Source organism: Etheostoma cragini, chromosome 11, assembly GCF_013103735.1.
Source record: "Etheostoma cragini isolate CJK2018 chromosome 11, CSU_Ecrag_1.0, whole genome shotgun sequence".
In the NCBI taxonomy this organism is placed as follows: domain Eukaryota; kingdom Metazoa; phylum Chordata; class Actinopteri; order Perciformes; family Percidae; genus Etheostoma; species Etheostoma cragini.
The window spans coordinates 14,104,528-14,130,626 of NC_048417.1; the positions used below are offsets into that span (position 1 = coordinate 14,104,528).

General features: G+C 40.2%; 1 protein-coding gene across 6 annotated transcripts; it reads left to right on the plus strand.

Annotated features, from left to right (window-relative positions):
* Positions 1-412: 412 nt before the first annotated feature.
* Positions 413-26,099, plus strand: LOC117953417 (disintegrin and metalloproteinase domain-containing protein 23). 6 transcript variants are annotated; one of them, XR_004658606.1, is made up of 27 exons: positions 413-749; positions 1,433-1,686; positions 2,082-2,158; positions 7,154-7,217; positions 8,244-8,326; positions 8,463-8,526; positions 10,127-10,199; positions 10,686-10,756; positions 10,947-11,012; positions 11,175-11,243; positions 13,064-13,230; positions 14,095-14,179; positions 14,271-14,358; positions 15,370-15,421; positions 16,698-16,797; positions 16,881-16,952; positions 17,042-17,128; positions 17,215-17,295; positions 17,396-17,446; positions 17,549-17,612; positions 17,733-17,838; positions 18,488-18,607; positions 18,791-18,959; positions 20,984-21,095; positions 21,451-21,541; positions 22,354-22,444; positions 24,285-26,099. XR_004658606.1 is itself a non-coding variant. In XM_034886420.1 (26 exons), the coding sequence occupies exons 1-26, from the start codon at positions 674-676 to the stop codon at positions 24,328-24,330; spliced, it is 2,388 nt and encodes a 795-aa protein (XP_034742311.1). In that variant the 5' UTR covers positions 413-673; the 3' UTR covers positions 24,331-26,099. The 6 variants fall into 6 exon arrangements, 5 of the variants coding, with proteins under 5 accessions (XP_034742311.1, XP_034742310.1, XP_034742312.1 ...); XM_034886420.1 differs by lacking the exon at positions 22,354-22,444; XM_034886419.1 differs by lacking the exon at positions 21,451-21,541.

Below are 26,099 nucleotides of genomic sequence, written 5' to 3' on the forward strand. Positions count from 1 at the left end.
CGAATATGTTGGAATAATTTACTGTGTTGTTAAATCACTCTATCTAAATTATCTCAATATTATAGTAGGCTATGTATAATTGTTTTCTGCCACAGACAACTAACCATAACCATGACATTGAAAGAAGTAGCTAACATTTTTAAATATCCTAAAACATATCCATTTATTAGCCTATGTATTAAAAGAAAAACCAAAAACTATTTAGTCTTTGTCAATGTTTGTTTGTTGTTTTATCATGTGATTTTTTTCACATCGTCATAACAAAATACAAAATACCTCTTGTGTACTCATCATTGACACAGTATGAAAGGGTCATTTCCTGTTTTGTAATCCTAGCGCCATGATGCCTTTAAGGTCACCTGTGCACGGGCTTCCTGGTGTCCATGAGGGAGGGGAGGGAGGACATGTTTTTGCTCACCGAGGAGGAGTCTGCCCGTTGACTTCTAGTGGCTGCCTAGCCACCGCCTTCTTTCTGCTCCCCCCTCCCTCCCTCCCTCTTTTCCTCATCTCCTCCTCTTTCTCAGCCGCTACTGCAGCAGCATCCCGGCGCCTCCTGGATCCATGAAGAAAGCCCACCTGCACGGCATGTCCTCCGCCACGATGGGCCACAAGCTATACAGGCTACTGCGTTGATCTGTTGATATTGAGATATTTCAATTATCAAATATGAATCATGCATTTGATATTTCTGGCCACTTTGCTCGTCAGCATCCTTTCGCCTTGGCTTCATCTATCACTAGCGTCATCCGGTATGTATTGCAAAAGCCTGCTGGCTTTTTTTTGTCACTTTCATCAAATTAACCACAACTTTCACTGTCATAAGCTGAAATAATATATGACAGTGTACTGCAGGTGCACATCATCTCGTGCCCCCCCCCCCAAAAAAAACAGATATTTGATTTATTATGCGGCGTCTACAGCGTAATGGTGCATGAGGCAGACTACAGCATCTCAGCATCTTTTGTTAAGCTTAGAAAAAATAGTGCTCTATCTGATTTATGAGTAACATATCTTAATTAACAGTCCTTGGGACTTTTTTACTTCAAGTGCTTGATATTATCTGCTATTGTTGTCTAGGCTATTCTGTCAATATTGCATAATGCTCACTGCAATCATCTCTATGATGCAGCGTCTTCACTTTGGCAATAAGCATATCAAAAGTACCTTTCAATGAAATAAAGCTCTTTATATTATGTATTCTAAATCAGTCATATGTGGTTGTCAGTATACGACCGCATGTAACCAATCTTACTGAATCATAAGAATCACAATGAAGCCACGGCCACTTGCCTTAGTATTATCAATTTGTTTTTATAAACGAAGGATGACAGCTGGCTGTGTGTGTGTGTGTGTGTGTGTGTGTGTGTGTGTGTGTGTGTGTGTGTGTGCATGTGTGTGCGTGTGTGCGTGTGTTTGTATATGTGTATGTCAGGTTTTTCATGTCTGTGCGGTGGGAAATGTCTTGCAGTTTCTCAAGGAGTAGAGGACAAGGTTGAGAGGGACGCAGTGTCAGCCCTGCTGAAGCAACAGGCAACTGCAGCACCTGCTACAGACAACACAACACACCACGCAGTAGAGCATATGATCACCTACCCCTCGCGATTGATCTACTACCTAAACGAGGACTCAGAGAGTACCTACCATGACCTGGACACCCGGATCAAGAACCAAGCCACAGAGGGGCAGGTAAACCAGCATCGAGGAGGGATGGGTGTGGGAGACTGATGCTGGGATGTGGGGATAAATTATTTCCTAAAAATAGCATAATGTGCATGCTGTGTGGTCAAGGTTTCAAAGTTTCAAATCCAGATTATGGATCGTATTAAACCTTTACCCTGTCTTAAATTTAATTTTACTGCACAGAGTTAGACTAAACAAAGACACCCATCACACGCAGCACATTAACATTATTATGCGTTTAAGAACTGCATTACCGTCTGCTATTTATTCGCCACATCTTCTATTTGTCCACTGTGCTGTAGATGATGTTGAAGGTGGACTCTTGATGATATTATATCCATAGATTGCTATAATCTTATACTTTGCATCATTTGCAATGATGACTCTTTTGTCCCTTAAAGGCAGTCCACCTCGCCCAAGCCAGTTTCCAGTTAGAGGCATTTGGCTCCAGATTTGCTCTGGATCTGGCATTGAACACGTAAGTCCTTATCCCATCTAACTACAGTGATTTCAAACAATTGGTTTTAGAGCTAGTCAGATGCTGTGGACATTAAAGGAGAATTCCAGACGTTGATCTCTAAGCAGTTGCAGGGGTCTACTTTTTGTGTTGAGATTGGAAAAATTTGTAATTCTCCAAAATATCTACAACGGAGGTGGCAAGTGCAATGTTGGCCCAACTCATAGAGTCACAATATCCACCTTTACAGGCATTACACCAGGTTGTAATAAGCCAGAATTTCCCTTTAATCACAAAAAACTTCTAGACTTGTCACTTTCAGTGAACTTGATTTTTTTTTTTCTTTAACAAAAGTGACTGCCGTCAAGGTCATGTTGACAGTAATGTGACGATGGATGAAAATTGCAGAACGTCAGTATTTTAATTCATCCCAGGTTAACAACAAGCTGTGTAAACCTTCCTGCCTCAAAAGATCCACATTGAAGGTCTCTATATGGTCTCTGTATGGTCTCTATATGAATAAGAGAAAAATACAGCATACTGTACAACACATTATGGAGCATCAAAAGAAAGCTGTGATTTAGTTTTTTTTTCATAATCAGTGTTTTTGCTGGCTCAGAATGGGCTTATGGGGGGAGGTGGGGCACAGCAGTTAGCATCGGTCTGCATACACTAAAGATGACAAGTCTGTGTTACATTTTTTGACAGCAATCCATGCATTTTCATGTTATTTCAGACAATTTCGAAAAACATAAATGTATATTTATGCTTGAGTAAATGAAGTTTGGGATCCCCTACTGGAACTGCTGCCCCCGCGACCTGATACCAGATAAGCGGATGAAGATGGATAGATGGATCAATGAAACCCAAATTAACAAAATTGGTTAAAAACATTATAATAATATTTAATAAATTCAAATCCTATTTGTTTATGTTCTGCTTCAATGCTATTTGGTAAATTGCACTTAAGCACATTTAGAGAGGATTTGAATTGCCATTTTTATTCTCAATTCTTATCATTTTGTTGCTGGTGATTGTCCTTTGGGACTGGCTAAAACCTTTTTGGGGGCAGCAAAAAATTACTCTGAGCAGGAAAAACCTTGATAATGCAGGGCTGTTTAGTTGTACTTATTAAGATGTGGGCCTTAGGTAAACTATATGTGCACTTTGTACTTTGTAGGAAAAGTTCAACAAGAATGTAATTAAAACAATGATTGGATTGGAGAAAGACAGAAAAAACATGCTCATACATCCAACATAATATCCTTAAAACATCACAAAGTAGTTGACTATTAAAAGATCAACAAAGTCTGGCATCAAAATGACCAGAAACAGCTGATACTGACTTTAAGCAAGCAATTTGTGTCATAGCTAAAAATAAATTGCCAACACTTGTGCTTACCGTCTGTAGATGAATGTTGTTTGTAAATGATATGTACTAATATATATTTCAGATCTGTGATTAATGCAGCGTCTATCAACGATAATATAATTAGGGAAACTGTAATTGAATAGGTCAGTGCGCTACTTTCCAGAATCCTAGTTTCCAGAGTGCAAAATGCAGTCTTATATCAGCTGTCAGACTACAGACAGACTGAAAAGGATTTGGAAAACCAAAGTCTCTACTTTTCCTAAGGTTTAATTGTTTGAATATCAGCAGGGAGACATTTACACTGTCTGTGATCACTGTGCCATTTGGAGACACAAGGCCCCGTACACTCAATGATATTGATTTACTGCCTTTGCAAAGTAGCTGGTCTACATGTGTGAAGGCTTAATGTGCATGTGTACAAGGACTTTAAAATGCTGATTGAATTCCAGGTCCTTTAATGTGATTTAAAGGTAGATTCTGTAATACAATATTTTCATTTTAGTGAGTGCTGTTGTTGCTAGATGTTAACACTCACACATTTGGATTTTTAGTCTACGTGCTGGTATTCAGTCTCTGATTACTTTAGAGCATAGTTTCATCACCTTAGCAAACGAAACAATTATGGAAAGCTTTACCACATTGGTTCAGGACATTTGTATTTACTTTAAAAGCTGTAGACACACCGTAATGAAGGGAAACTACTCTGGATGCTCTGCTATCTTTGTAGAGGTTTGAGCAACATTTCTATGATGATGTAAAAACCTACAAAGTGCAGATTTTACACAGCTATCTGCATAGCGTGTCTTACTGTGTAACTGGACAAAGTTAGATAATATAATAGAGTCTTCAGGAATTATGAATTTGATATTAAGCTCTATGTTGTTAGGAGACCACAAATCTTGAAGACTTAATGCTGATGTATCTTTCTGTTTATGTATTGTTAAAGGCTAACTACCATTTATTTCAACCTGGACGCTATTTTGTATGTTTTTGTGTCTAAGTGACTGGGAACAACAATCTTTCAAATTAGTCCAGTATTAAGCAAGAGTTGCAAGAAGCAGTTGGCAGCTTCAAAACAATCTACAATGTAAGTTAATATGGTAATTGTCCAGCTTGTATTTACCTTCACAAAATTGCTTTTTTTACCACTGCCATATTCTAAATGTCTGACGACATTATGAAAAGGATTTCTGAGGAGGTCGACCTTACTGTTAAAGAGTGAGATCTTTTTTAAACATAAAAACATCCACGAAATTGTGTCCGCTGTACCCACCAACTCCTTGTATATAAACAGTAATTATAGCATTGCAAAATACACATCATTCAAAGTCGACAGAAACTACATAAATCTATGAGAACCTGTTTTTACAACTATCACAACTCTAGTTTTGGTTTAAATAAACCAAAGTTTACTGATTTACATGAAAATATGTTGGCTCTATTACACGCTAAAGGTTTTGCTTTTTTTAGGTCTAGTGACTTCAGAGCTGTTTCTGGTTTAACCAAAAGGTTTTTATAGAGGTTTTAAAGGTCTATCTCTAAAGGGATTCTTTCCATAATGTTGCCAAACACCTAGAATATTAATCTTAGCCTGTCAGTGGCACTTTTCGAGTAATTTTGTGTAGGTAAATACAAGCTGGACAATTAACCTATTAACTTGCCACTGTTGACTGCTGCAATCTTCCTTAATGCTGGACTAAAGTCAAAGAGTGTTATTCCCCTCAGTCACTTAGACACAAAAAACATAGGAAAATAGGGTCCAGGTTGGAAAAAACTGTAGTTACCCCTTAAGTAGCATGGGGACAGATACATGATAAAGTAAACTCGTCCTGTTATTCCCAGCTCACACAATCAAGCATCATGTTGGGAAGATGTTGTTTGTACCATTATCAGACATTCAGCAACCACCACATAATACAGCAGCGGCTCTTCACAGCAGCAGACTTAAAAGTGTGACCTTGAGTCCCAGCTGTTTGCTTGTACTGTAGGTTATCTGTGAGACACATGAGCTAACTTCAGTGTGTGCCTTTTTTGTGTGAGAACAGGGGTTTGAATTCTGCTTGGTGTTGTAGCTGCGACAGTACTGATCTAAATATAGATAGGTCTGCAACCTGCCCATGGCTGCTACTTTATCTGCTCACCTCTTACTGTACCTCGGACTGCAAACCAAGGAAAGATTTTTTTGCCACTGATTAGTTGGTATTTCAGTTGATATAAATCACATATTAATAAAATTAAAATTGGAATGAGAAGAAACGTGAATACTTGTAGTGCTGCTTTGTCAGAGCATATCCATTTATTTACTTATTACTTCCATGTGTTAGAGGTATGAACAGTAATGACAAGTGTCACTAATGGATTCAGTGCTGCATTTGATCTGGCGCCCAGATGTAAGAACTAAAAACCTGCAGTTCTTTTTGTCCCCCCTCTCTTCCTCGCCTCTCTTCGCTGCTGCTGCATTGTAGCACTCAGTGTCCTGTGAACTGAGACACCTCAGGGCAGGACTCCCTTCTCATGGCCTCAACACACTTTCACAGCTCTCACAGACATTTCAAACACACGCATCGATACACTTAGTCTCTTTATACCTCCATGCTCTGCAGTGCTGCCCACACACACACACACACTCACGCACACTTATACAAACACAATTACACTCTTAGTTTGGCCCACTGTCCTAGCCCTGCCTCATTTGTCACGCTATTATTAGCACCTCACTCAGGAATCTCTAACAGATGCCGCTCATTCTCAACTCTCCTCTCATAATAGTGCTCTTCCTGCTAAAATGCTGCTGAGCATCACTAAAAAATGTCACAATGCTGGTGATACAGAACTAGATCCAGCACCTCCATATTTTTTCTTTTTTCTTTTCTGCTGCTACGTCACTACATGTCCACAGAGAGGAGGATGTGTTTTTTTTTTATTTGCAAGGTTTCTCGAGAAAAAAAGAAAAACGCCATTGTGGCAGAAATGGTCTCTTGAAGTCAGCTGTCAGCTAACAGATTGAGTGTGTGAAATGGTAAGGAATGCTGACTCGAGTAGCTGGAACTGCCCAGGAGGACTGTTGTGTTCAAGGTGAAGCCAAGGCCTCGCAATCATTTATCGCATTAGGCTTCACTTGCAGCTTTCAGACAACGTTACTTGTTTCTGTTCCTGTTGTGTGTGCTGTTACTCAACCAGTGATCTAATTTTGGGAAATTTGAGGAAGAACCATCTTCTGTACATGCACTTGTGTAAATGTATTTTCACAAAGCTTGTTTAAGATCTTTTTTAAGTTTCTTGTTTAAGTTTCTTAGATAAATTAAGGGCCACTTTGCAAAATGTGTGAGCAACTGTGAATCCTGTTCTGAAAGTGTACATTGGGTTAAATGTGACATAATTGTTCCTGAGGGCAGGTAACATGTAACATTTAACATATCCGCCACACTTTTAAGATACCATAGGAGTGTTTGTGCATGCTAATCCAGGCAGAGTAGTGATGAGTGTTCTTGTTTAAATGCCAACCAAAGCACTACTCACTGCTAGTTTAAAACCACAATATGTGAGTCAGAGAAAGCTAATCCAGGCAGACTCTTCTGTTTTTTTTATTGTCACTGCATCACATCCGTCCACTCTAACCCTAACTGCAATCTCTGTTTTTACAGTGACTTGCTATCTTCAGATTATGTTGAGATCCACTATCAGGCGGGCAAACCTGTTCTGTCAAAGGTAATGTCGTTTCTAGATGGGCTACAATTTTACAGTGAACGTCTTCCTTGTTTAAGTGAATCTGTGTTCTAAGTTTCCTTCAGGTGCTGTTTTTATTTGGTACAGTCACAAACATTATCTGTGAAGCAAAAGGCAGAAATATAACATTGGTCTCAACTTTAGGAAATAGGCCTTGCAACCAAAGACAGGAAGAGATTCGAAGGTTGATTTCCTGTAAATCAGTTTGCTTGTCACTTTTTATCGTCAAAACTTAAACAAATTGGTAATCAAATTAACTTTCACGAGTCATCCAAATAAATGCAGTTACATCCAGGACGTCTTCTTTGCAGACTAAGAAAAAGAACAAAATGTTCGATGGATGGATGGATAAATGGATGGATAGGTAGATTAAAATATGAAAGTACATGCTTTTCATGGAACAGAAGGTAAGGAGATAGAGGGGGGAGAAAACAGGTTAGGAACGTGAGCTAGTTGCTGCTGCTGCTGCTGCTGCTGATTCAGGCACTGGGTAGGGCTGGGCATACTGTAGCTGAATCAGCAGGGTTTTGCTCTCCTGCAGCCTCCTGCTGGAGCTCTGGTCATGTGACAAGGGAGAGAAAGCCTTCTGCAGTATCAGTGCAGCGTGGGATGGGTGAAGTGAGAGAAAGACAGGGAGAGAGAGAGAGAGAGAGAGAGAGAGATGGGGGTAAATGTCCTCTGCTCACCCTGGATCTGACAGCTGAGTCAGAGATAGTGCCAGGATCCACCTTCCACCTTGTTTTAACTTCACATCTTCACAAGCAAAGACCCCCTGCAGAAATGCGTTGCAAATGTACTAAACCTGGCATCTGTGAGACAAGCTGTTATCTCCTCTGAGAGGTTAAAAATGTCAAACACATGATAATTAAGTGAAAAATACGACACATCACAATCTGAGATACCATCTTTTAATGTATGCACAGTTATGTGTGGTGTGCTGGCAGTAATGCTGCTTTATGGCTTGGGTTTGCTGTGATGCTGCATTAGCACCGTGTCTTCTTCCCTCAGGGCGGTGAGCACTGTTACTACCACGGCCAGGTGAGAGGGAACGATAACTCCCACGTGGCCTTATCTACTTGCAACGGGCTGCAGTAAGTGAACAGCAGAGTTGTGTGTAATCCTCACCGTGTTCAGAATATTTCTGGATACACTCATCTCTGCTCCTCAACTCCTAATGACTCAGTATCGACTGCCTTCTCTCTCTTTTCTACTCTCTCTGCCCGGCAGTGGGATGTTTGACGATGGAGTCTATGTGTATCTAATTGAGCCCTTACAACAGACTCATTCAATCGTAAGTTCTTCCTGTCGCAGAGAACTAAAATATGTATTGCATAAAGGTTTGACCCGCTCATCTCCACCTCTCACACACACCACCCTTTTTAGATGCTGAGGATATTCTAATCACTCCAAGGACATTCCCGTTTTTAAAGGAAGGAGATGAGACAATGAAGCAATGTCTAGCCATTGAAAACAGTCTATGTGTCCAGGAAAGTAATTGAATACTTTAGTTTATATACTCAATTTGGATATTGTAAGGTTAATAGGTTTTAAACATTCAGTATTTTATATATTTGACGTGATGTAGGTTTAACTTCTATTCCTCCTAGGCATTTGAATTCTAGATTATTAAGCTGTATTAGACAAGTGTTTACTGTATGTTAAAGGTGCTCTAAGCAATGTTGGGTCACGTTACTTCTTGTTGACGTTGGAAGTATTTTCAAACAAAACAAGACTAGCTGCCCCTCCCTCCTCTTCATCCTGTCCCCTTCCTCTCCCTTCTGTGCTTCTGCACACTAACCCCCACTCTTAAATCCTTCATGTCGGTTATTGGCTGGAACGCTGGAACACTGTTTGTGTATGCTTCGTGGTGCAGGTGGACACAGTTTTTTTTTTTTGCCGTTGATAGACCCTGGGCTGTCTACAGAGACCGTGTTTTTTTTACAGTGTGTTCTGGGGACAGGCAGCTCGCGGATAGTGAGGAGATGTTTGCTGTATTTGACAACCAATGTTGTAGCCTAAAACACACGTGACATCACTTAGATCACTAAGTTTTGTTGTATTGTTTTGTTTTTTTCATTAGTGTTAGTAGTACGGCTGGATAATATGGTTGAAATCAATAACTGGATAATAATGGGGATATTTATGATTTCAGTGTGCATCATGATATGAAACATTTCTGTAAAATCCCATCAAACTGATGTCCAAAGCAGTGCACTGTCATGCATTACATGACACTAAACTCCTATTTGTCCAACATCATTTGATCATATCATCACAATACTAGTCTGCTAAAAATCTTTAAAGTTATAGTTTGGCATTTTGCGAAATAGGCTTGTTTGCTTTCTTGCAGAGAGTTACATGAGAAGATAGATAACACTCATAGCTATAGGATAAATATGAAACTACAGCCAGTTATTTTAACTTAATAACTTAGACTGGAAGTAAGTGGAAAAAGCTAGCCTGCCTACCAGCTTCCAAATTAACGCAGTATATCTTCAAAAAACAAAGTTTAAAAACAACAATTTTCCATTTTATGGGGTTGTTTCTTTTCGGACAATTTCTTATCCGAGAGTGGTGACTTCCTGGAGTCCTGTCATTACTGTGAGGTTACCAGGCAACTAGCAGGATGTCACTTCAGCCAGGCCAAGAAATAACCTCAAGTCTATAACCTCCAGTAAAATCACAAGATTTACATGGATTTATTGATTGAGATGCACTTGTTACTTGATACTTGAGCTTCAGAACTACTGTTGGATTTTGTTCAGACAGAGCCAGGCTAGCTGTTTTCCCCTGTTTCCAATCTCAATGCTAAGCTAAACTAATCTTCTGCTGGCTGTAGCATCATATTCAGCAGACAAATAATCTGTAAACACTTTGCCCCCCTCCTGCAGGATACAGCTGCAAGGCCTCACAAACTAAGAAGAACAGCCTCCTTTCAGTGGAACAATGATTCAGAGGACCAGAGTAAGTGTTTCCACCACTGCCATTCATCATCTTACATAACTTTGCCATCAGTCCTCCACCTCTGACCATCGCCACACACCTCTTGACCCTGACATGGCCTTCCTCGTATGTGTTTTCACCACAAAAAACACAAGTATGGTGGCAAGTAGTGCTTCCACTGCTTGTTGTCATAGAGCTTTAAGAGAACACAATTGCAATGGCTGTTACAGCCTAACATTTTATAATACATAGTTTGTATTGGTGAGAAAGTGAAAACACCTAAGGATTAAACTGGATGAATTTTACAATTTTAATGTCTCTACTGTAGTTTAGCATATTCATTTTTAGTCAACACAGTACTTAATGGGAAATTCAGGGAAATTCCATTGTCGGTGGCAAAAAAACATTAAAAAAAAGAAAAAAACATCTCTTGGGCTTAACCTCAGGAAAGAGGCAAACCCAGTTGTAAATATGTGAGTGTCACTGTTTCCTTGTGTGGGTTTGAAGTTGAGGACGAGGAGCGGCTCTTCTCGGAGCTGGATGACTTCTCCTGGCTGAAGAGCAGGAGAAAGCGAGCAGTAAGTCTATGATCTCACTTCTTTCTGAAGTAATACTAGAACATTAGTTCACCCGCCCTTGAATTTTCATACAATGACTATAAAAAAATTGCAGTTGAGAACATCTAACTTGTCTAACTTGTGGTCATAATGGAACTATAAAGACAACACTCCACTCCTGATGATTGCTGGTGTTTTTTTTATTTTGCAGATGCCTCGCAGTGTATTTGAGGAGATGAAGTATTTGGAAATTATGATTGTCAGTGACCACAGTATGGTATGTAGCTGATTGTGTTTCTCTGATTAACAAAACCTCATCTATATTTAAGATCTTTTTTCCCCACAAGAGGGAACAGTGAATAAAGCACATTATATTGAGTGAGCACCATCAAATCACTGCAGCTTATTTATCTTTGTTGTTCTTTATTTGTGCCTGCAGTTTAGACGACACAAGACCAAGCAGCACACAAGGAATTTTGCCAAGTCAGTGGTGAATGTTGTTGATGCTGTGAGTAAATCTTTAGTTACCCTGTGTATTTTTTGCATAGATCCATTTCAGAACTTACATTCACACAATTATTTTGTTTTTTTATTTTCCACTCTAGCCGCGTGGCTCTAGGAGTGGCAATGTCAGTCAATCCAGCACGTTGGATTGCCATGACTTTTTATACAGACATTCATGGTCCCCAGATGATGTATCCTGGTGACTTTGGTGATCCTCTGACCTTTACTATTGCCACCAGTGGGTCAGTTGTTTCACTTGTCCTGTAAAATATCTCTACATCTACCAACTTTTGGTAAAGACATTCATTTTCCCCAAAGCATTAACCCTAATGTCTTTTCCTCCAGCGCCACATGCAGCAACAATAAGACAACACTTGAGTTTTTTTTTTTTTTTTAGTGCTAACTAGCAAATGTTAGCATGCTCTCATTATAAACTAAGATTGTGAACATAGTAAGCATAATAGCGTGTTGTCATTGTTATTATGATCATGAGCATTTTAGGATACCGACATCCTGTAGTCATACTTACAACACATTGACTTAAGTAAAAATACTACTCTGTAATAACACTGTTACTAGTAGAGATCCTACATATCTCCCAACTGCCAACATTTACTGAAAACATTAAAGTAAAAATACTCATTGGGAAGAATGGTCATATTCAGAGAGTTAAACTATTATATATATATATATATATCATATTATTAAAATATTACTGATGCTTTAACACTTAAGTAGCATTTTAATGTTGCAGCTGGTGTAGGTGTAGCATATCTGTATATACTGTTGGATAGTTATTTCTATAGCGCAATGTCATATTTATAAATTATTCACAAAAGTAGAAATAGTAAAAGTACGTCAAAATTGTACTTAAGTACAGCGCTCGACTTCTTACTTTCCACTAATGCAGCCTCACACAGCTGTAAGCGTGGCTGTAGACTCTTAGATTTGTTTCTTGTTGTTTGGTGACAGCAAAATATAACATTTCACCCATAATAATGTGGCCTATATATCTTGCATACAGTACAACAAATTGGCATAGAGACAATGGCAGCTGCCAAATATGTCTTTGCAGTGTTCACCTGTTGATTTATTAGTACAGCTGTAGTCTATATCAATAATGTTCCACTTCCGGGATTGGTATGGATGTCACTCTATACCGCTGAATATTTATAACCTTCAGCTTCCTTTGTGGATAAATTAATTTTAAACTCTGGTCGATTTTATGAGGACTATGGTTAACTGCTACTCAGACCTCTGCAGGGCAAATCAAAACAGCTAGTTAGACCATCTGTCCAAACTTTTGAAGGTACAAATGTTCCACCAAGACAAGTTCCAGAGGCTATTTTGCAGTGGTGCCATTGCTCCGTCCTGCACTTAGCGCCCGCCAAGATGATTGTGATTGGTTTAAACAAATGCCAATAAATCGGAGCAGTATGCTTTGTGTACTAGCCAAACCCTCCTTCACAGTGCTGTGAATGAAGGTCTGGCAGTGTGAGACTAGTACAGCTGAAGACCACATGTGTCATGATGGAGTACATCTCTCTAACCCTAGAGTTGGACTCCTAGATGTCTTAATGTTAGTCTTTATTGCGTTGTGCTGGTGTTTGCTCCGTGTCCTCATCATGTGCATTAACACTTCCCTGTTCCTCCTTTTCCTCAGTGTGCTGCATCCCCTCATCTGTCCTCCTCAGACAGTACAGATCCAAATTCACACCCAGTGTTGTTCTCCCCTCCCTGTGCTGTTACTGCTGTTCTCTCTCTGCCTCTTGCTCTCTCTGCCTTTCTTTATTCCTCCCCATTCACTGCATGCTTCAATGGCAGATCTTCAAAGAGCAGCTACATACTCGTGTGGTGCTCGTTGCTGTGGAGATCTGGACGGACAAGGATCAGATCCCCATCAGTGTGAGGCCACTGGAGATGCTGCGGGATTTCTCCAAGTACCGGCAGCAGAACATCAAGCACCATGCCGACGCTGTGCACCTCTTCTCGTAAGTTAAAATGTATTTAAACTAAATGTGTTTCCATCCCCCTTTGGTGCATCTTCCTTATTAATATGGATTTTTAGCCAATATTAAGCTTTATTTGCAATATTGAGGTATTAGTTTGAATTTCCAGCATGTTCTTGTTTTTTTTTAAATGTTATTTTAAAAAAATATAATAAAACTGGTAAACGTAAACTTACTTTAGAATACTTTCCATTGCATTTATTTTTCTCTTATGGAATTGTTTTTTGTAATAAAAATGCAAGCATGATGAATAACATGGAAAGATCCTTTTCAAAGAACTATTTAAATTGTCCATCGGTGTTTAAGTTAATTTTATTATTATAGTCATATAACGTGCCTTCTAGAAGATTTTCTTTTCTTTTGTTGCTGTTCATTCCTACCAGGTGCCATTGTTTTATCATTGTTGTATTTTTAATTTTTTTTTGTATTCCGTACTGTGTAATCATGGCCGGGAGTCAATACAAATATGAACCTGAATCTGAAACCACTTCTGAGACCCAAAGGGCCCCATCTTGCACCCGGCGCGGCGCAATGCCCGATGCAATTGTCTTTGCTATTTTATAACCAGCCCACGTCATTTAAATTGCAAATGCACCTGCGCCCATCTTTGCGTCAATGGGCGTGCTGGTTTTACAGGGAGGTGTGTTCAGGTGAATTTTTGGTGTATTGCCTTCTTGAAAGAAAGTGAATGCACCATTGACCAACAAAAACCGGGTCTAAAGTCAGTAATGCAGTATTTCATTGAATTTTAGCAGTACATTGGTAAAATGCGTCTAGGTTTGTGCACAGCGCGAGTGTTCATGTTGTTGTTCATGTCTGTCTCTTTGTCTTCCATCATTCTTGTAGAAATGCAACCTTCCACTACCGCAGGAGCAGTGCAGCATACTTTGGAGGCATGTGTTCTGTGAGCCGAGGAGTAGGGGTCAATGAGGTCAGATTTGCTGTGTCTAACACTGAGCATCACCCTGTATTACAGAGACTGACTGCAGGTGAATAATCCCTGGTCTCTGCTGTGTCCACAGTATGGCAACAGCTTGTCCATGGCAGGGTCTCTATCCCAGAGCCTGGCTCAGAACCTGGGCATCCAGTGGGACCCAGCATCCAAGAGAAGTATACATGAAAAACACGTTCTTATCTCACAGCTAACTTAAGTAAATTTAGGGAGGGTAGGCCATTCACGAGCCCAAATCACATCGTTCAGATCATTCAAATCCCCCAAAATATATTTTTCTTCACCTCTAGTATCTAGCCGGCAGATGGTTTTCATTTTATTTTAAGTTATTTTGGACAAAAATGTCAAATTAGCGTGATGTAATTTGCTGAGATTTTCAGATTACCATGCACTTAGGCTGTTCCTTTCCCCCCTGTTTTTGATGTTTTGTAGAAAATAGTTCTCAATAAAACTGCCCACAGAGAAGTATGTGGTTTGACCTGATTAATAGGAGACATGGTGGTTACAAAGGCATGTTTCTTTAGAATTTTGGGATTTCAGCATTGGAAATTCAGCAACCCTTCATTGCATTGGCATGCTAGCATATAACCTAAAACTGCTACCGGCGTAGCTAAGTAGGATATGTTGTTGTATTGTGTTGTATGTTATAAGTATGTTAATGGGATGAATGAAAGACAGTACGTCTTTTTTGTCATCTTACATTTTAAAAAGTAAGGGTTATCTCAGATTTTAGGTTTATTTTTCTTTAACATTTAAAGCAGGTACCTATAAAACAAAAAGATGCCTTTTGACTGGACCAAACTGTCTCATCAACTCTTATCTGTGCCAGAATTGGGAAGAAGATGCACTGATTGTTTTGAAAAAAGTGGTCCAAAAGTGGTTCAGTCAGTTTTGAGAAAGATGAATTAAGCCATTTGTTTTAAGATCACAGTACTTAGTGAAGCTCAACCATCAGAGAGATTATTTTTATGGACCCAAAACTGTCTGAGCTTTTGAAACGATTGTGATTCTGTCAGTGGAAAATAGAATTATTCAGCTGAAAGCTTTGGAAATCAGATGCTAGAATCACCAATTTAATGCTGATTCTCTTTGAGATGAAAAAGCAGAATACAACCATTGTATTTAAATACAATTGTTACTTTCTTGTCCTCTCTTACCTTTTTTTGCAGAGGAATGCGGTTGTGTTGACCCATGGCCTGGCTGCATAATGGAGGACACGGGGTAATGTCCAATATAAATCCCTGGGACACACACACACACACGCACACGAGGAATGAATGCAGAATTGGTAGATACATGTTCTGGTTTGACCTTACTGATACTTTTAAATGTTGCCAGTAAACCTTTTTGTTTTGTGGTGTAACACATTTTTAACCAAAGATTCAGTCAGTCAAAGAATATACTAATCAGTGAGCCTATTTGCATCTGGTAGCTACAGACTTCATGTTGATATTAGGTATAAATGGGGTCAGTATTCTAATATCAACTACTGTTATTTGAAAAAGTTGACAAAGGGGCACAGCGACATTAAATACTCAAAAGAGCACCAGTAACTCCCTAAACCAAAACATCCCTGCACATTAAGGCATGTCATTGCTGCTTTTTGTTTACTTATACCAATTATTTTTCTGTTCACACATAGGTGTGTTTTTCTCTGCTCCCAAATTGTTTTCTTATTTCCTGGGATTTGCCAAATTGAGGACAACCTTACACTGCATCTACAATTCAAGATAGCAGTTTTGTAACATAAATGAACCAAGATGTTAATTTTACATATTTTTAATAGACTTTAGACTGATCCATGCTTTGACCTTGTTCTCATTATAGTCTGACAGTATTTTCATAGGGTATCTGCAGGTCTTAAAACATCCTAAAAAGCACTGTATTTTGTTTCCTGAGAAGGTATTCAAAGGACTCAAATTTAATTTACAAACGTCTCTGTTATGTTGGCTTTCCTGTCATAGGCAGTTAGTTCTAAAATGTTTTTGACTGTTAGGAGATGTAAAAGTAAAATTGTGATAGTTTTGAACAGTGGATTGTGCAACAATCCTTTTTTGTAGAGTTCATAAAAGACCTTCAGCAAACACTGCAACGACCATTAGCTGCATCACCAAAATAAATTCACTGTGAAGAGTTTGAGAACATATACAGTAAACATTAATAGATATCAGTAACAGTAGTCCGTAACGAATAGCTAAATAAAGATAAGCTGTGTGTGTGTGTGTGTGTGTGTGTGTGTGTGTGTGTGTGTGTGTGTGTGTGTGTGTGTGTGTGTGTGTGTGTGTGTGTGTGTGCGCGTGTGTGCGTGTGTGTGTGTGTGTGCGGTATGTGTGCAAGAGATGCTTTAACGTCTTCCTTATGGTGGCAAAAAAACACTCATAACAAAAACGGCTCAACCGACGCATGGCCCCCAACAACATTTTGAACCAAGCTTTCATCTTCAGTGATCAACACCTACAGTTCTTGTTAATTTTCACTTGGTTTCCTTTTTCTCCAGAGTCCAACACCCAAGGAGATTTTCCAAATGCAGCATCTCAGACTACAAAGAGTTCCTTTTAAAAGGTGGAGGCTCGTGTCTGTTTAACAGGCCAACCAAGGTTAGACGCTCACAACTCTGCGCCAACTGTCATGAATCACACGTATGCTCCATCCTTTACACTCTCCTGTCTTCTTCTGTTAGCTGTTCGAGGCAACAGAATGCGGTAATGGATTTGTGGAAGTGGGAGAAGAGTGTGACTGCGGAGCGAGAGCAGTGAGTTTCTTTTACTTCAGAATGTCAAATTTGTTTGCGGTCGTCTGTTTGTTCAGAAGGATGAAGCTCTTCCAACTATTTATTTCAAGGAGTGCTACAAGGAATGCTGCAAGAAGTGTTCCCTCGCCAATGGGGCGCACTGTAGTGATGGCCCGTGCTGCAATAACACATGTCTGGTATGAGTTTGTTTTTTTCTCAAATATTTAAAGGACAAAATATTTATTTATACCTCTGACTTTTATCTTCTTTCCTTTCCTGCCAGTTTTATCCACGAGGCTACAGTTGCCGCTATGCTGTGAATGACTGTGATATCTCAGAGACTTGCTCTGGGGACTCTGGACAGGTGTTCTTGTGTTGCATTGTTACATTTTTGGGGGGTTTCAAATTGCATGTTTAAGATAATCTGCATGGTTATGAAGTCTAATGTCTGTCACTGTTTGCAGTGCCCTCCCAATCTTCATAAACAAGATGGTTACCTCTGCCAGGTAAACCAGGTAAGCAGACTAATGACATTAAAAAAATGAGCAGTCACGTATCAGAATAGCAGTTTGGGAGCAGCTGACTGAGAATATATTTACTATCTTGTCTGTCTGAAGGGCCGCTGCTACAACGGAGAGTGCAAGACCAGAGAAAACCAGTGTAAATACATCTGGGGGTCAAGTAAGATTAATATTCCTTTTGGCTCACATTAGCTTGTATTAGTGGAGTGTCAGAGTATTGTCATACCGGGACTTGCTGTGGTCAGTGCTGTGCAGTTCACGCCTCTTCTCTTTCCCTCAGAGGCTGGAGGCTCGGAAAAGTTCTGCTATGAGAAGCTGAACACAGAGGGCACGGAGAAGGGCAACTGTGGAAAGGATGGAGAAAAATGGATCCAGTGTAGCAAACAGTGAGTTTCAAAGGAAGGCAAATCTAGTTAACTATTGTATTTCTTATACATACATATAGCATGACAGTACTTTATAGTTCTACATAGAAGCAGGGCTTTGGTTTCATTATTTCTTTTATTACTGACAACAAAGGAGATTTGTGTTGTTTTGAAGCCAATCACTAGAACACAGCAGAGGGCACATAGTTTACAGGAACTTTGTCCCTAAAAGTATTTGCAAGCCCAGCCTATATACTTGCATTTGGAGCTTTCTTGTTTTAATTTGTAGTATTGTGTTTTGGCAGCAAGGTTCTCTAAATACATCCATGTTGCAAACCAGGGCCACAGTTAAACATAAGAATGCTTATCACAAATAAAAACAAATTGAATTGCTTACTGTAAGGGGACTGTTGATTAACTGTCAATTTATCTATAGAGCACATATAAAATGCTTTAAATAATTAAATAAAATTAAATGGGAAGTAATTGTAACAGAATAAATCAATCTGCTAGTCATAGCAAATATAGGGGAATCAAAAGCAGTTGTTAAAAGACAGGTGTTAAGACAGGATTTGAAAGTAATGAAGGATGAAAGAAAACCGGACAAGTCACAAGGTATATTAAGTTGACAGTTGGCATCTGTACAGACTTCTCTCTGTTGTGTTTTCAGTGATGTGTTCTGCGGTTACCTTTTGTGTTCCAACATCGGCCGCAACCCACGAGTCGGAATGATGAAAGGAGAAATAACCCCAAGCTCCTTCAACCATCAAGGCAGAGTGGTAGACTGCAGGTAAACATATGTGAACTATATAACAAGACCTGTTCATGTCCTGGAAACTACAGTCTGCTGTCACGTGTTTATCACTTTTGGTTCCATTTCCCATGTATGACTTTTTGCTCCCTTCCCTTCACCTCGCCTCACCTCCTTTCTTATCTTTCTCCCTCTTTCCCTTTCTCCTCCATGTCCTCACAGTGGTGGCCATGTCCTTTTGGATGATGAAACTGATTTGGGCTACGTGGAGGATGGGACTCCCTGTGGGCCGTCGATGATGTGCCTTGATCGCAAGTGTCTGCCCATCCAGTCACTCAACATGAGCACCTGCCCTAGTGGACCTAATGGACAGGTGTGCTCTGCCCATGGGGTGAGTCCTGGAGCAAACTTACCAACAATTTATGCTATATCTCTTTCTCTTTGGGGTCTATCCAGGCTTAATGGCATTTGTTATACAGACATCACTTAAGTAGTCAGTGTACAATAAATGATAGACAGGACCTTTATTAAGACATCAACATAAACTGGACAAATGCCGCCCACTCAATGTAACAGTTTTTTTTTGCTGTGTCCAGTGAGACACATGCACCAGCACCCTGGCACTAACACGCTTACATGAAATGCAGCCACCAATAATCTATATAATAATATTAGAAAAACACTATTTTAGTATTCTACCTTTCATTACTAAATGCAGCTAAACGTTTTTCATGTAAATTGTTTTAAAAAGTAAACTAAGCTAAAATCAGATCAAAGAAAGGCTACAATTTGCCTAAAAACAAGATTTAAAAGGTACTGTAAGTCTTGATATATTTCTTGAAGGCACACAGGTGATTTCATTATCTGGTTGATTAGACTTCTATTTTACAATATATGAGGTGTACATTGTCTGTACATGCAGAGGTCTAATCAAGCAAAACAAGTGAAAACACCGTTAGAATTTACTGAAGCTGCATGTCTTATATGTGCAAGCTACTCTATAGTTGTTGTCCATAGTATGATTGGTCCATTTGTATTATTGTTTACTGTTGGTGCATTTAATGCTTCTGAGGGATTATTAGCTACACCTGTTTGACAAGTCAAAATGTCTTCCGTGAGAAAGTTCTGTTACTTCTTTAGGCCTTTTTCACAGGAAAAACCATGTCTCTGATTACACAGTCAGGTGTAAATAATAGAATTAACGATGGCTGAATTCCATTTAGTTGCTTCAGTTTTGGGGTCCTGATGTGGTGCATGCTGGCTCACTGTCATGACCCACCAGGACACTTATAAAACAGATCCATATTTAATCATAAAAGTAGCACCTGTGCTACAACTATCACATTTCATGTGGTTGTCACTGTAGTTCATCCAGGCATTGTTTTGTAATTCAGTCATTTAGATTCAGTTCTATTCAGTTCAATACAGTTTTATTTACAGTATCAAATCATAACAAGATTTATGTTTACAGATAGGTAGGTCCAGACCAGACTTTGTAATTCACGAAGACCCAACCATTCCAGTAATTCCCCCTGGAGCAAGCATTTAGTGCAACAATGGCGAGGAAAATCTCCCTTTTAGGAAGGAACCTGAGATAGACCAAGGCTCTTGGTAAGCGGTGTCTGACGATGCCGGTTGGGGGTGTGACAAACAGTGGCAGGAGGACACGCTGTTGGATGCTGTCCTCCTCTCCAACTCTTTCTTCATAGCCTAAGGAATCTACCTCTTTCTCTCCCTGACCCTGTCTTTCTGCTTGAGCAGCACCGGTTGAAGCCAAGCCAGAAAATATTGTAAACATATTAAAAACATAAGCAAGATACAACGGTCGGACTAGTCAGCTCTGTCTCAAACTGATACCTCCGGTTCTAGTCCTCATCCTTAACACGTGTCTTTTTCAGTCAAGTAGAATACTTTTCATTCTGGATTGAAGCAACAAACATTCAGTGTAACAGTAAAATAATGACTTGACATTATTATTGCTTGTTTGCTAAGGGTTGGGTCTGGGCTCCAACATTAACACACTGACAACATTGTAGAATATAAAATTATTTTATAGCACTTTTTAATGTGTGATTGTGTAAAGGTGGTGAACTTGTGAATTTTGCCATCCGTCTTCCTTTGTTTTCATGGAGACAGATGCTGTGTTCATGGAGAAAGATGCTGTGTTCATGGAGATGAAGGGCTGTGTGTGTGTGTGTGTGTGTGTGTGTGTGCAATAAGTTGTGGCCGGTTTTTGTTGTGTTTGGAAAACACTGTTAATTTTATGTACCTTTTACAGCATGGTAAGTGTCTTTGTGGGAGCTTGTGTTAACTGGATGAACAATGGTTCCCAAAAAGTACAAGTGTGTCAGCACATTTATTTAAAGCTCTACCTTTCCCCTCTTCACCTAATTTATTTCTGTCTGATCTGTACAGGTGTGCAACAATGAAGCCACGTGCACCTGCGACACCACCTGGGCGGGGACAGATTGTAGCATGCCTGACCCACCTAAAGAGCCTGAGGCCACTCAGGACGAAGGACCCAAGGGTCGGTTTCCACCTCTTTCAACCTCTGCCGTCTGATAAAATGAATAACACACGCTTAGATTTACTGATTTAATCTAGCCAAGATTCATGCTGACTTATATACTGTGTTTTTCTTCTTCAAATAGCAATGTCACTCTCAGTCACACTGTTAGATCGTGTAAAATGGCGACTGAAGGAGAATATAAAAGCAGTGTTACATTTGTTTAGCTTCAGAAGATGAACGGGACGGGGGTGGTGGTAAAGGGGGTGGGAAGCGTCACAGAGGGAACCGTGTCACTTCATCCATGACTCTGAAGCAGACGCCTGCTGTTTGTTTTTGACAGGGTGGTAATAATGCTCCTTTTCCCTCTGCACAGTGAGCGTGGCCACTAACAGGCTGATAGGGGCAGTAGCAGGGACCATTCTGGCCCTGGGGGTGATTTTTGGAGGCACAGGGTGGGGAATAGAGTAAGCATCTTTAACCCTTTCACAGCTCTTCCTCTCATAGTGGTGCCTCAGTGTGCGGGCGGTCTCGTGAGCCGGCCTGAGCCCGTGTGTGCGTCCCGGTGGCTTTGTGTTTTCTTGTGTGTTGGTGATGACCATATAGTTGTTATGTGATTGAATGTTTTCAGTGTTGTGTGATTGATTGATGGATTCCCTCTCCTCCTCCTCCTTCCCCCCCTCTCCTGCCTCTACCTGTTGTTCCCCATTACTACAAGCCTCTTTCTTCATATTCCCTCATCTTCTTCTTCTCCCTTTTCTCTATTTTATTCTTAGTCTTTATGTGGTTGCTCCTGTGATCCTCTCCTTTCTGGGGCATGTGGGGCATTTAGATGGAAAACAGTCCTGAGAAGTGTCCAGTTAGTGACCTGGCTTGTCAGTCAGTGGTAGGCTGTGTGGTGACTGGGACCCTTAAAAACATTTTCTACTGCTCATACTGCAGACCACATATACATATCACCTGTCAATCTCTGCTTAAACCTTTATAGTGATGGATACCCAGGGTCTAGTCTTCTGCACAACCTTCACAGACAAACCACTAATAATCACTACCTATCTGACAACAGATACATAAAACATCCCAGGGACTCTACTTCATTATCTTCATGTTACACACTAAAGGGGGCATGCAAATACATCTCAGATTCAGTCATTTTACTGTAACAGTACTTATGGTTATGTTTTCTGTTCCATGTGAAATCTTCATTGTATAGTTACATGTTATTTATACAGTAAGTGAGTATAGGAACTCATGTCTTTTTCCCCATAATCCTTTACAGGTCCTAGTGCCACCAATCTAATAATAGGCTCCATCGCCGGAGCCATCCTTGTGGCTGCCATAGTGCTGGGGGGGACTGGATGGGGCTTTAAGTAAGCAACACGCTGCATGCCTCTCCTGCTGTAACTCTAGCATCCCTGCTGCTTCTAGACACCAGGGTTTGAGCTCCTGCTACAGAATATGGTCCCGGGGTGGACAATACACAAACACATATGTTCAACTTCATCCAGTGTTCTGTCCTGATTGTTATAGGAGAGGATGTGGATAGTTGTGCGAATGGGGATTTGGAGAGACATTGGGCTCCATGTGGGGGTTTGATCTGTAGCAGAACCTCAAACTGATTGGACGGGCAGAGCTCGATTCCTGACATGCATGTTCAATCCTGATAACAGAGGGAAAAGAATATTTTTAATTACCCCCCCCCCCAAAAAAAAAAGCTTGTGTATGCCTGTACTGATAAAATGTCTTCTCTGAAATCTAAAGACAGGCCTCTATTATATCTCTTGGTATGCAGGAAATGTACTTTATTGTACACACTTATTAAAGTCCAATCTACCAGTGATTAGCCTGCTGTCTTGAGCAACAGGGGTGTTACACATCTTAATCTAAATAGGCCTAAGAGACAACTCAGAAATACATACCTTCAGCCACCAAAGCAGGCCAGGTAGCAAAGCATCATGGTTGTCACCAAAACAAAAAAAGGTAAAGAAGTAAGAAAGGTAAGAAAACAGAATAAAAAACATTTCTGCATGTTGACTTGATGATTTGGAGTAGGTCAGTTCATTGCACAAAGGCTGAGGTAAATCCAGAGTGATTTGGTCCAAGGTTGTCATGAGAGAGAGAGAGGCCTGGACCCTTTTTGTTGGCTGCAGCCTTTGTGTCATGGCTGGCCACACCCACCTAAAATGACCAGGCTCCGCCCTAGAGCAGAACAGGACTATTGGACCCCGCCCACACAAGCTGCCATTGCTGCCTGCTTCACAGACCTGGTAGAGATATGGTACATTGCACTGCATGAACCACGCACAACAATAGTGCCACCTTTAACTGGCCTACTATTGGAACATGTGCATGACAGAGTGATAGGAGCCCCACAACAAGCCACAGTACGGGGAGGTTATGCATCACTCCTGTTGTCATCTTTGTTGTTATCCCACTGTTGTGGTAGTAGTTATTGTTGTTGCTGCCGCTGCTGTCTGTTGTTTATGTGGTTGTCTCCTCTTTTTCTCCTTCTATAGAATTTATTTTATGTTAGCTATTTCTTCCCAGATGTTTTTTTTGTTGAGTGGAACTAATGTCTTTCCAATCCAAACTGGTAATGAGACATGTCTCCTACACTTCTTTAGCTTCTAAACTAACATTGCACGCACAAGCCAGTCGGCAGTTGTCTGTGAGAGGGCAAAAGAGGACATTTATATACATGGATCTTCAACATTTATTTGTTAGGTTATTAGAATGTTGGATGTATTTTTCTTTTGCTCAATAAACTGGGTGAAGTTTTTCATTTAGGTCATTGCTTCTAACTTAAGTTAAATGGATCCTAAATAAAGAATGTATTAGTATTGTGTATAAGAAGGTAATTTTACCATACTGTCAAATCATCATGAATTGGTATGTACAGGTTTGTGAATATAAATATTTCGGATTGCCTCTATGCAGTCAAGGCCAAACTGGCTCACTGTGGACCAGCCTTTCCTCACTTCAATGTCTTCAGCATTATGATCTTGAAGTCCTCAAATAATGATACAACCATAGAGATTATTTTAATTTCCCACTTTTGGATATACCAAAAAGAATTGTGTGTGGCATTTTACTGGCGGGTCTACTATTGTAAACTGAGGCGATGAGTATGGATGCTTGTCCAGGTTGCACTATCTGTGTTACATACGTGATATAACACACACTGACTCCTGTTTCTTGTCTCCATATAAGAAATGTGAAGAAACGGCGATACGACCCCAACGCCTCAGCCATTTGACCCAGGGAGAGATGGCAATTGACAGACACGCTCCTCCAAGGCTTCCTTAGTTGGCTACCTGACAGCTGGACTGCACTTATTGCTGCTGATCTTTGGCATTAGATATACTTGAAAAAGACATAGTGGACATTTTAACAAATTCCATTGTAGTGACTTTAGAAATGCAGCCTTTTCAACTCCACCTCACCCATGTAACAACCCCCCTCCCCCCTGATCTCTAGAGTGACAGAGCTCCTCTTCCATCCTTTAGTGCCAGTGCACAGGCGTTCAGGCGGAATCCACACCACTTTCTCACCTGGCATGATTATCTGCACTAACGTGTGCTGCTTGCTGGCCCCCTGGCATGAAGAGCCCTCTTTGCAGGGCTCTGCATGGCTACAAAAGCTATGAATACACCACACAAAAAACATACAAAGAGAAAAGAAAAAAAAACTGATCATCTAATGCAGGAGAGCGACCTTGTTAAAAACCCAACCCAGTGGGAAGCCGGTTAAAGCTCCTATAGCTCACGTTTTAGGTGCTGTAGATGATTAAAGAGGCTGCAGGTGAGGACCCATAAGGGCAGTGCAGACCACATAGTGAATGCACACTCCCAAAATTGTACATAAATAAGGAGTTCAGGTTTGGAATTAACAGCATATTTTACAAGGACATCAACTGCTTTTGTTTTTTATCCTAGCATGTTGTATAGCGGGTGTTTTTGGCAATGTTATTGAAAAGAATTGGAGATTTGGGCCAAAATTGTAATCGCACGCTGCGCAGCCTCCTGTGATTGTTCGGGCGGAGGCTAAAGGTTAGATTCAGTGGACAAAGTAGCCGTGGTTGTTGAGGAGAAGCATGTCAGTTCTAGAAGGATTCAGACTGTGTCAGATTAACGTCACAGGTATCTTCTACAGTGACTCAAAAGCCAAAGAATCAATCAACTGAACATATGGATGTTGTTACACACAGAGCACTTTCCCCTCTGTCTGCAGCCAGTGGTGCCTCACCTACTGCTGAAGGCATGAAGCCTGTCCATGCAGGCGCTCACCTGTCCAGCAAGGTCTTACGTAACAGTCCTCAATAACACCCACTATACTGGCTTACAATTTTTGCTCTCATAAACTCTTAGTAGAAATCAACTTCAGCTCAACTGGTAACGCTGCATGCAATCACTATAGTGGGCTTATAATTCTATATGGGAGTCCCCAAAATCTGCAAGAAATGTGCTACAAAAGCTAGGTGCATGTAAACAAAAAAAAAACATTTAACTTTTATTTACTATGCAAAGAGAGATATTGCACAAACATATGGGGAACAATGATACCAATGTAGACATGGAATTACAAAACCATTCTGCTAATCAGCTAATCTTTTGTATTTGGCCACTCCACGTCTCATTTCACTTTGCTTCAACATTCTCCAACTATGAATGGACAAATAGAAAAAAAGATAATTATTAATATTGCTGATGAAAAGCAAGAGAGCAACCTTTTACATTTGTGGAACTGAAAATCATTTTTGTGTGTTTTTCATCCGGTCTGATGTTTTTAATCTCACACATGCACACACACGTACACAAACACACTGTATGGTGCCTGTACATAATGAGGCCTGAACAGTTTCCTTGTGCAGGGCTATTATTTTCAGTGCAGCTGATAGTTGGTGTGTTCCAGGTGCTGCCATAGCACTGGCATCGTTGTAATCCTCCATGTTATTCATCATCTGGTGTCCCTCTCTCACAGCATCATGTACAGTTGGACCGATGAATAAACTACTGACAAATTTTA

Bases quoted from the DNA above. Each gene is read 5' to 3' on its own strand.
- LOC117953417 (XM_034886420.1), top strand. From the start codon at position 674: ATGCATTTGATATTTCTGGCCACTTTGCTCGTCAGCATCCTTTCGCCT. The intron at 750-1,432 runs GTATGTATTGCA...TGTGTATGTCAG, and splicing joins TCTATCACTAGCGTCATCCG to GTTTTTCATGTCTGTGCGGT. The intron at 18,608-18,790 runs GTAAACATATGT...ATGTCCTCACAG, and splicing joins GGCAGAGTGGTAGACTGCAG to TGGTGGCCATGTCCTTTTGG.